Here is a 12,106-nt window from a genome sequence, read left to right as displayed (position 1 = left end):
CGCCTTCCCTCACTTTTTGTTTAGCTATCCAGAGTGCAAGAGATGCTTCTCGCGGCCACTGCGATGCCACCTCTGGGACATTTAGCCAGAATGCCACCACCTCTTGGCTGGAAGAATGTCCTGCCTCACAGTTAGAGACCTCTGTGTGTCCATTAGGCACACCATCAAGTTGCCATGTTGCACTAGAGTTTGGTTCAGGTTTGAGAAGGGAAGGTTTCAGAGTTAAAGTACATCCTTACAAAACATGCTTATCTTAGGACTGCCTTTCTTTTGTTTCCTTTTGAGGTTTCTGTCTCTCTTTTTTTGTTAGCAAAACCTTTCCAGAAGAATTCAGCAGCTCATCCAAGAAGTTATAATACCAGTTGCCCCAAAGGAATTTTAAGAATAACAATTTAAATTAGAAGCTGATTCACTGTACCCTGATTTATCAAAGGAAGCTCAGATAGTTCAAACTATTGTACCCATCTTCCCTATAACAACTTTAGGATTTAAAACTGGTATATAAAAGCATCATATTTAAATGTATTTCAAAAACAAAGTAAAGGTTTCTTACAGAAATCCACCTTTGACTAACAGCTTTAACGAATAGCTAAACTCCTCTCTCGCAGACACACATGAAAAAAAGCAAAGGGTCAAAAAAACACTGAAAGTTGTTCCACATGTGCAAATATACCTCTTGTGAGAAGTGAAATTCTGTTCAGAAGCCTGTGCCAAATCTCACACAGGACAGGGGCCAAGCAGCCCAGTGAGGGAAGACTGACTATGTAGTGTTCTCAAATGCATTTAAGAAAGTATCTATGGAAAATAAAGGAAACTCTATCCTCCACTACTGTTTCAGTTATGAACATCTTGAGTGCTACTTAAAACAATCACAGATAACAAGTACCAGCATTCAAACAAAGTAACTTCTAATTCATTAGACCTCTCAAATTGAGTTCCTGGTGAACTGCTGTACACAGAATTACCTCAAGAAAAAAAAAAAAAAAAGTGAATCCTTCCCATTTCTTAAGGGAAAAGGAGATCAATCCCATTGTATTTCACAACACAAATGCTATATTAGTTTGACCTAGTCAAGTTCAAAAATTCAAAGAAATAAACCAGCCTGTTCCAGTGGTGGAACAGTCAACAGCCTTGTTCAATTTGGGGAAACAAGCCACATTTTCCAGAAACAAGATTATAAATGCTTGCGCTTTGGGAATTTTCAAAAGCCAGAGTATGAATTCATGCTATAGAACGGTATAAATATCCTTGTAGATAGAAAAGTGTCTATCCAATTTATGCCTAGATACGCGTTTGAATAAATCACATGTAAGAAATTACATTTTTCCAACTGTTGAACTGATCCCATGGTATCAATCTCATTCAGCTTCTCAACAAGCAGTATTTTACAGCTACTGCTTGAGTATTTATGCATACAAATGCCTGTGCACCCTTAAGTGTGTGTATTTACAGTGTATACAGATATATACATATATACTGATACATATGAAAATAAACAAAAGATATTAATAAGATTTCCTCTCCAACCTTGCAACAGGTAAGTTTACATTCACTCAAGTCCCCTGAAAACAAAAACCAGGAATTTTGTCAGACACATGAAAAACATTCAGACTGACATAATCCCTAACTGACACACAAAAGAAACAAAGTTTGTATTAGAACTACCTTATTGCCTTGAGAGAAATAATGTTTTTTAAACTCTGCAATACAATACTACAATGAAGCACAAACAGGACTGACAGTATATATGTTTTTATGAAATTAAATTCTTTCAACATATAACACTTAATTATTTGTTTCAGCAAATTAAGCAGCACTAGGAACAGTATTCCTTCAATAATCAACACCCTTGACTTTATTCAGGACTACTTTAGTCTACCCACCATTAAACCAGATTTTTAAAATTGCTTACATTTAAACATTTAGATAAACCCTATGATTTTTAATAAAACTGAATATACGTAAACTTAACTTCCCCGTAATTTATTTAGATGTTAATAACTACGTTTTAAACCAGTCTAGTTAGAAAAGACAGACACTTTGATCACGTATAAATAGCCATTTTCCTACTAGTAAGCAGTGTTTCATTTTACAGCATCTTCAATATTTTTATGAGGGGGAAAAGGAAAAAAAAAAAAAAAGATCCACTAGTGGGTAACCTTTTGACAATTTTTCTTACACATACTATCTTAAACCCACGCTAAAGCAAAATGATAGAAATCAAAAGCAGGCTATTACATGCTAGAACATCTACACAATTACTGCATATGCAGAGAAAAGAACATGTGGGATAAGGAAAACACAGCAGTTTTTACTTTGTAATCTCCAAACTGAACATGCCAGTATTTCATGGGAATAACAGATTCTACTTACAGTAATAATTACAATCTTTCAAGAACAATAGAGCATGATGGTTTTCATTATTCCTAAACAGTATTTTTGCACTCATCTGTCAGCGGCAGGAACACCAGTAAAGTGCAGTTTGTAGATCAATCTGGGAATTGTTCTGGTTTACAATATTTCCGAGATATGTTTATATTTACTGGGGACCAGGCCAAAAGGAGTTTTCTAGCTCACTGCTACTCAATTTGGTTTGAGTATTTTAAATAAAACCACAGAACTGACCTACCACGAGATTTAAGGATACACTAGAAGTGTGGGGTTTTGGTGGGTTTTTTGGTTTTGTTTTTTTAATCTCAGCTTTATTCGGGTGGAATAGTCTGCTGAAGTAGATCTAATTAATGCTAACATGTATCAATAAAGTATATATAATATGCACTGCTTCAAAAAAAGGACTGAAACATTAGTGCTGAGAAGTATGTGGTCTCACAAATGGGTAGAAAAATGCCAAGTATATTAAGTGTGAGTGATCTCTGTAATAATGTCTCTACCAGTGTACAATTAAGTGACATGAACAATTAAGTCAAGTAATCATACACAGTGTCACACAGCAGACCCCCACATCAGATGAAATTCAGAGTCCAAATATGACACTGGTATATTATGTCTAGACACAATTTAATATATTAATAATATATATTCTTGTGGGTGGCTTTAAAATTTTGCAATTACTGCAGTTACTGAATTTGCAAAGATCCAGACACAAAAAATCTGTCCTGGTGCCATCACAGTGTTCCTCCAAAGAACCTACCTCCTACTAAACCTTTTTCTAACGAGATGTAACTTGACATCCTGATCTAGGTCTGATACAGCCCACAGATAATGTGGCAATACACACAGAAGAACTGCTAGCAACATTAAATGGATTTACCCTGTTATTAAATCAGTGTGACACATTTAATAAGCTTCATTAAAAATGTTCAACCTAAATCAGTTAGCAGTATCTTTGTATTCTAAACACAGTGGCCCAAAATACTGAATGATTCAATGTCTCATAACTAACCAAATTGTTACTACTCACGTTTCCAACTTCGTAAGCCAAGTACACTGGCATGTCTAACATTGTCACAGGGAACAACCTGAAATCCACTTACCTGACCACCACTTCCAGGTTTCACAAAGAATTACCAGAGGCAAGCCCATCAATCAGTATGTGCAGCCACACAAGTGGGTACATGGCATACTGCTCCAGAAATTCAAAGCTCTAGACAGAAGGCATGGCAAGTATTAACCATTGCCTGATTGAGCCCCTGTGTGCTTAAAAATTACGTCTGAGAAGGATCAGTCGGCTTATAATACAGTAAGGACCATAAAGGCTCTGCAGAATATCGATAGTGGATGTAAGCCAAATTCAAACGGAGCAGGAAGATTGTGTAATGTGCCCCAATAGCCAAAGCTGATGAAGGGATGTTTGGACTACTGTCCTTTTGATTCTTCAGGTAAGAAAGGCAAAGTCTGTCTCCTATAACAGTAGACACTAACCACAATGGTGGGGGAGAGGGGGTGAGAGGGGAAAGCATCTCTCCAGCACTTCTCTAAGCTTATTTTTTACTTTGCTCTTTTTTTAAGCTTTTCTCCAGTTTTCTACAGTAAAACCCTAAATATCTGCACTTAATTCTAACAAAACAGGATTTTTTCAGAGCAAAAACTAAGTAAAAAAACAGGAATAGGACCAGATGAATCCTTACCAGTCTGGCTGCAGCTAAGAAACAATGATGGCACATGGGAGAAAACTGATTGTTGCCAACATTCAGATTGTAAGCAGAACATGAAATACATTAGTTGCTTGAACAAAAAGATGAGACAAGTAAACTAACCAGAATAAAACCAACACATCCACTTTGACAGTGAAACTGTAAGACTATTGCCCTAACACACAGCCTGTACTGTGAATTAAAGGAAATACAACTACTAAGATACATTAACACTTCACTATGTAGCACAGAAAGCAGTGGGATCATTAGGCCAACAGATTAACTTCTAATAAAAAATACTCTATGATAACGTGTTTTGAAAGCAGAGACAGCCTGAACGGAGATTTTTCTTATTCCCCCCGGTTTTTTTTATAACAATCTTCTCTCTAAACTTATTCAACATTAATCAGGATAACAGTTGCCTCTCTCTTACATGTAGGAATTAAGGTGAATGAAGAGGGTTAAAAGTAAGAAAGAGGAAAAGCTTTTCAGATTGCCACACTCCAAAACGATACAGCAAATACAGCAAAAAGTAACTCTTGTTTAACTGATCTTTACTCTTATGTAATAAAAGTAAAATAACTCAAGTGGGGCACCAACAGATTCTGCTGGCATCAACACAATTACACTTAATTTCTGTGGCTGCTTTTACATTAATAAGTGTGCTTCATTTTCTTGTATCACCAATGGGACCACTTTTAACACCTATTATCAAATAAAACAATCCATTTACAGTATACTTACAAATACTACTTTGTTGACAGAGGAAAAAAAACCACAATACCTATACAAGAACCAATAGCAAGAGTTCACATAATAATTTTAAAATCCCTACACCTACTAAAACTATCAACCCAGAGAAGTTCAAAAAAGCCTGCTCAACATTTTCTAGGAAGTGTGATGTCCCCAAATTAATAAAACTACAGCAAAGTTTGACAACTCTATTCTCTGAGTTTTCAATAAAAGTTATAATTTTCCTTTGTTTTTAATGTTTCAGAAATGGTTAGGAACAGTTAGAAGGTATGATTTATTACTTGATAATTAATGAATATTTTAATCCCATATCAGGAAAGTCTCAGTACCACTTCAGTGACTCTACACAAATAACACGAAGTTTCAACACAACTGAACAAGCATTCACACTGGCATAATGAAAAAACACATACAAAAAAGAAAACACACCACACACAGACTCCAAGGACGAACTGTGGTAATAACATTGTTTCAGTGCAACTACCACAAAGAAGCAAGAGCAAAACACATACAAGAGAATCACAGGCTTGTTGGTTTTGTAACAGATAACAGAGAAGAGAGAAAGTGGCGAAGAGAGCTAAATACATAACACAGAATTAAGTAGAAAGCATTTACTGATCTTTCCATATGAAAATAGTGTGTGTGTGCATGCACATCCATCCATACATAAATCTACACATTGATCTATATAAATCTAAAATTGATCTATATAAATAAATGTATACAGATACACAGAGTCCCTCTCTCTCCCTCTATTTCACTGGTCCAAAGGATATCATTCTGGGCAGGAATGCAAAGTTAGTACTATGAATGGTCAACACACCTATAGCAATAGAAGAATAACATTTTTCTTCTGTGTGAAAGTCCATGGCATAATCCATGTCGTTCACAGGCTCAGTGATTTTAATACCAAAAGCCTCCAATTTATAATTGAAGAGAATTTTTCCACCCACTAGTCCTGAAAACCCACTCCATGACTTGAAAGTCAGGCTAGGATATTTCTTGTTCAGGTACCACTTCCAGAAAGAGCTGCTGCAACTGAAATTCATCTAAGTCTACTGTTGGAAAACAGAAGTTAAACAAAACAAACATTTAAAGACTTTGGTCAGCAAGTAAGACCATAAAACTTAATTTTACAACTTAGCTGCCACGCTCAACACTGCAACCTGAAGGAGAACAGACTATATTTTCATTCTTCTTAGGACCTCAGCAAAGAGAAATAAATGCCTACAACAAGTAAATCTATAGAAAGAAACAAAATTCTTAGTACTACAAGACAATTCTCTTTACACCAAGTGCCAAGAAGGCAGGATAGTGCTCACAAAAAGGACCGGGCCTAGCAGTCCACAAGAATCCTGTTAGTGTAGGTAAAAGTAATTGAACAGGCAAAAGGAACACACCTAAGATACTAAAATGCCCAATGAAAACGTAAAATTAATGCTCTCACACTGGCAAGGAGCCCCAGAGCCAACTGTGGATACAAGCAGAAAGAACAATGAATGTCTCTTGTAAAGTTTCCATGAAGCACCAAGCCTTGCCATGAACTGGACAACAGTTCCATTGGCAGTGTTACTATTAAGAAAAAAACCATCTTAAATCAGTGGACCCAAAACTTTCAGTTAAGCACAGCCAGAGGACTCAGATCATAGGAACCAGGCTCCTTTCAAACCTACTCACAGCCTGCTTTTTGGTCCTCTAAAATGCCAGGGAAGCTACATAAAACATAAGCAGCTACCCAGAAGCACTCTTTTACAAAGGGAAAACATCCTGTGGCAAGTAAGCAGCTATCATTCCAGTCTTGTCAGGTAACAGTTCAGTCTACGGTTGACTACGAGTCTGTGAAGACAGTCCAGGTGAGATACAGCTCAGAACATGCAGACCCCAGCTGGTACCTTGTCTAACCCATGCCCATTTCTGCAGCAGAACTGGGAGAATCTGCACTCTCCATATTGTTTTTATTTCTTCTCACAGTTTTATAACTCTGAAATCAATCAGTTACATTAGTAGATGAATTATGAGCATAAGGGTACAGGGGACAGGTCCATCTTTAAGAAGACAGCTGAAGAAGTGGGCTAGTCAGCCTGTCCGGGGAGATAGCAATGCAGCAAACACTGAGCTCCGCACCCAGATGAGAGAACCAGGCTGAGAAAGGAGGGTATTGGGGCCCACTAAGAGTAACAAGGCTGAAACTCTACTGCTGGCTTTTTAGTTTCACAATGCTATGACATTCTGATTTTCCTACAGAAAGGGCATTAAGTACCGAATATCCCTGTAATACATAAAACATACCTGCATATATGGCATCTACTGTTCACTAATAACCTTATATAAGATATGCTGAGACTGTATTCAATGCTGCTTTAAAATTTCTTTCAAATATTTAAATAAACCCCATGTAGCATCGTGTTTGTAAAGCAGGAAAGCATCCAAACAAAACAAAACACACACCCAAAACAAAAACAAAGACTCAGTACACATGTAATTCACATTTCTTGTGAAGTCCACCAAGTCTCTCTTCTCAACTTGCCATACAACCATATACTTCATAAAATGTATTTTATTTTAAAGTCTTCACAAAGGTGCAAACCTATTTGAGTAAGAAAAGTGAAGATGATTTGAAAAAGCCCCAGCATGTTCCCATCTTTAAACACAGACACTTGCAGCAGAAAAACATATAATACCTACTTAGACACTCAGTTGATGCTACGTAAGAGTAAAAAAATTATTTATAAGACAAGCATAATAATCATAAAATAACTCAGCACTTACAGCTACCTCAAGCTACATACACAGAAGAGATACACGTTGAAAGAACATGTGAAACAGGTCACTTGATTTTCCTTTGTTAACTTTTTGTCATTCAACAGACAGATATTCTTTTCTTTTTGAAAAATATCAGTACATAAAGACTTAAGGCTTAGGAACAGCCAGCTCTGCTAAGTCTCTGTCCTGCTTGCTTTGTGCCAGCTCACCAGCCAGCACAAGAAACATTTCACACATGTTCTTCAAAGATAATTCATAAATTAATACTCGAGGTAGTTTCACAGACAGAAATATACCATAATTCAACATCACAACTGGTATGCTTCAAAATGGCATACAGGATACTAGTGAACAAAGTCACAAACTCCTATAAACTTTTGCTATTCCTTATGATAGACGAATACACTTAACTGCAATGGACACCAAGGCACAAAAAATGACCAAGATGTAAAAGTTTGTCAGTCTTCTGTCCATTGATGGCACAATTCTCTAACTTTTACTTAGCATTTACTGTTTCCAAAACTTTTTTCCCCTTCTGACAATAATTAAAATGTTACAAAAATAAAAAGGCCACTCCTGTACCAGCAAACGTCAGTTAGCCTGCCTAAAAAAAAGTAGTTACACAAACCTGTCTCTTTAAGAACACTGAACAATGTAGGCTATCCTGAGTTGTCCATATAAAGTATATCTGCTCTATATTAAAGGTCAAATATTTGAGAGCAACCTGGAAGTGTCTTTAAGAAAGAAATTATTAAAAAGGGGGAGGGTGGAAGGGCAGGAGAAAACAAAACATTTTATAAAGGGGGTAGAGCAATGCGCAGCGTTTGGTTTAAAAAAATACCCAACTAGCAGAACCCCCACGGACTCGCAAGGAAAGTCTGGCAACTCTCGCAGTTTCCGATCGGGAGAAACCAAGAGGCCGAGGGTCCCGCCGCCCTTCCAGGGGCTTTTCTGCTGCCGCCCCGGGAAGCTCGGCGGCCCGAGCCTTACCTTTGCGTCCGGCGGAGACGGGTGCCGCTCCGCAGGTGGGGCAGCGTGAAGTTGGAGAGGACCGTCCAAAAATTCGGGTCAGACATATCCATATCCCTGCGTTCGGATTCCTAAAAATTCAGAGCCATAATACAAGGAGAAGAAAAGGAGAGCGCCCGCGACTGTTCCCAGGAGACAGAGAGGCGAGCGAGTGACCCTGGGCGCAGGAAGGAGAGAGGCGGTAACGGCAGCTCGGACCGACGGCAACTTTTCCGTGCGGTTGCTCCGCAGCGCGCGCGCCCCGCCCCGGCACCGACCATTCGCGCCCGCGCGGGGGTCGCGCCGCAGGAGCCTCGCTCTCTCCTCCGCTCGCTGCCGGCAGCGGCTACAGCGCTTTCTGCCCGCCCGCCCCCCGCCCAGCGGCGGCTGGTAGAGCCTCCCCCTCCTGCCCGGCTGTGCGCGGAGCGGGCGCCAAGAGCCGCCGCCGGGCCGGCCGCTGCCGCTCCCTCCACCGGCGGCGCCAGGTGCGAGCGCTGCAGGCTCGGCTCGCTTCGGAGTCACGGCGAACACGGGCAGCGCCGCGCAGGCAGAAACACACAAGTGCAAAACCCAGGCGGTGCGGGCAGCAGAGGCTTGGCTGGCACGCGTTGCTCTGCCGGAATGGCCAGTGAAGACCACTGACCATCTATTTAAATGTACAGTGTATATATGTCATTACTACAACTTCGTGTCTGTTCCAGGAGAACTGACAGTACAGGTACTTAATTACTATTTCTCAGAGTGGCCACTCCAGGCACTAGGCGTTCGCCACAGAAAGCTGGGACACCTGCCTCCATTACCAACTACATCTTTTGAGAAAGCTACCCTTAAACATACACTGGCAAAAGGGTACAGAAAGGCTTTGAGCACCTTTGCTACTCAAAACAGTGGCTTAATGCCTCAGGTACTTTGAGTCATTTCCTCCTCTTCCTCCTACCAACTTTCTTCTTTGCTTCTCTCTCCCAGCCCTCTCAAGTTTGTTTCCCTGACTTCTCTCCCCCCCCATCCATCATTCCACCTTTACTTTTCACTTTAGCCCCGTGTGGCTGCTCCCCTCAGTCTCTTCACCCTTCATTCCAGCACCACTCTCAAAGCCCTCTCCTCTCTTCCTCCACAGCTCCGTCTAGACCAGCATTTTTCCTCACATGTCACAAATAGAAGTGTTTCTAAAATTACTACCATACTGCACAGTCATTCATTAATGCCAAACTCAAGCTGTCAGAAGCAATGGTGGTCAAGTACAGAAAACCAGTTACTGTGGCTTCAAAAAATTATGAGGTCTGTTTTAACATACTTAAAATTTCCATTTGCCTTTTCATTTCTCTAAGGGTCACATTTAAGGGACTTGGTCATATTTACGCAGCTACAGAAAGAATGCTGCAAGTTTTGTGCCGAGACTGTTTACTTACTTTACTGAAAGCAAGATTCCTGCATAATCTCAACATTGCAGGAGCTGTATCTTAGAAAAACACTAAATACTGTCATAGCTGGCACCACTGCACTCCCTGAGATAAATTACGTGGCACTGTGGTTAAATCTCTCAGGGTTCTCTGCAATAGTAGGAGGAAAATCGTAGGAAACAGAAAAACTTGATGTAAATACAGACTAGTCGATTGCTTGTGTGAAAGAAAACTGGTGGCGCAGAGCGCTGCAGAGCAGGGCTGGGAGGGCTCACGTGGCGCTGGGGATGAGGCAGCTCTCAGGATACCAGCTCCACACGTAGCACAGCATTGCAATGATAGCCCTTGTTTGGAAAAGCCTCCAGAGATATGCGTTGCAAAGAAGGCACTAGTGTCCTCTAACAAACTAAAACATGTCTATTTTTGGGGTGCAGAAGAATATTTTCTTGGGATAGTTTTATAAGTCACGGGTACAAACTTTATCTTATTCAGGAACTGGGTTTAGACGGGCATTTATTAAGGTGTTCACACAACAGTCTTAGTAGAAATCCCCAGCAGGTATCATTTGCTGACACACCACTGTGAAGAAGTCTCATCCAACACTTCTCTAAAGATGACTTCATTTTAGAAGAGACCACAGCTCCATATGAGAAGAAAACAGCTCCATGGAGGTCCCAGGTCAGATTTTCTTGCACGAGTAAGGCTGAAATGGCTGCAGAAGCTGGTACTCTTGGCCTGTGTCCCTCATGGGGGCTCAGCAGGAGAGCACCTCCCAGCCAGCCTACATGCCTGCTCTTTTTATACCACTCCATTAGGACAGAGAAATAGTATTCACACCTACTGTATCCAGGAACAGAAAACCTCTCAGCCGTTTCTTTTTGCTTTGAGGCATGCTTGCCCATACTCGGTGTGAAGGTTCATGTGAAGGCAAGCATGGCTGGCAACCCTCCTTTCTTAAACCTTAGTAAGGAAATTCCCAGATCTCTACATAAGCACTGAGAAACATCTCCTCCATGTACCCCACTATTTCATATTCTCTGCTATGTACACAAGTTTTTGCCTGTAATCAGCACGTTTGGAGAAAGAACTGCACATAATCAAAAAAACAGGGAATTTTAGATACCTGATGTTGTGAACAGCACCAGCTAAAGAAGAACAGCAGTTTTCCACCAATCATGCTGGAAACATTTCAGTGTTCCCATTGCTCTGCAAGCTCTCCCCTCTGCTCACTCTCCATTAGAGGCAGTTAGAGGAGTACCTTCCCTCTCTCAGTAAGAGAAACAGTTCAGTTTCCGCAACTCACCCAAGCACATCAAGTGTGCGCTGACCATGGGAACACCGAGGTCGAAACTCATTTCATATCAAGGCAAAAAATTATCAATGTTTTATGCTGCAAGGCCAGGCTATAATTCAACTCAAGATATCTTTATGAACATCTCAACCACTTTATTAATGATGATGTGAAACCTAAAATTCTAAAACATACCCAAAAAACTTCCAGAAATGAAGCAAGACTAGTCCATCACACTGTAAACAAAGACACACCTGAAAAAAGATGATTGCTGCTTGTGAGTAGACGGAAAACACATTGAATCCTTCAATGTAAAACCAGAGAGATGATTATACCAAAAGCCATTACACAGACCTGGCTACTGCAATACACATTACATTATCTGATAAGCTGGATTTTTTGCAAAAGCGGAAAGGGATGAACAAATTCTAGGTAAAAGTTTTTGTCCATTTATACAGCAACAGAAAGTATCATCAGCACATCAGTGTCATTCTACATTCAATGCTGAACATCATTCATTTCAAACTATGGCTTCTCATGGTCAAACCCCTTGCAATTCCCTCTCTAGACCCTGCACAGACCATTCACCAGCAATAGCTCCCTGAGTTACATGACCTTTAGCTTCATGGCTTTCTGTGCACAACTGGAAGCACATACAGTCCTGCCAACGAGTCAGGCCGTTTCTAACATGGGCTTCAAAGCAAGGAAACTTGAGTAATTATTTTTCTTAAGTGCCTGGTGGACATATGCATATTAAGGCACTACACAGACTTTGACAAAGGCATGGAAATGAGAGG

General features: G+C 40.2%; 1 protein-coding gene across 17 annotated transcripts in view; it reads right to left on the bottom strand.

Annotated features, from left to right (window-relative positions):
- The window catches only part of MAST4 (microtubule associated serine/threonine kinase family member 4), a 313,227-nt gene that overhangs the window by 100,341 nt on the left and 200,780 nt on the right, over positions 1–12,106 (bottom strand). For 2 of the 17 annotated variants that reach the window (XM_065860151.2, XM_065860153.2), the window contains exon 1: positions 8,601–8,836. The exons of the other annotated variants lie outside the window; for them this stretch is intronic. In XM_065860151.2, the coding sequence (XP_065716223.1) occupies positions 8,601–8,692 (92 nt within the window). In that variant the 5' untranslated portion in view covers positions 8,693–8,836. Of the gene's footprint in view, positions 1–8,600; positions 8,837–12,106 lie in introns of those variants that run through there. 17 annotated transcript variants of the gene reach the window in all.

Source organism: Patagioenas fasciata, chromosome Z, assembly GCF_037038585.1.
Source record: "Patagioenas fasciata isolate bPatFas1 chromosome Z, bPatFas1.hap1, whole genome shotgun sequence".
In the NCBI taxonomy this organism is placed as follows: Eukaryota; Metazoa; Chordata; class Aves; order Columbiformes; family Columbidae; genus Patagioenas; species Patagioenas fasciata.
This window is presented reverse-complemented; position numbering and strand designations above follow the sequence as displayed.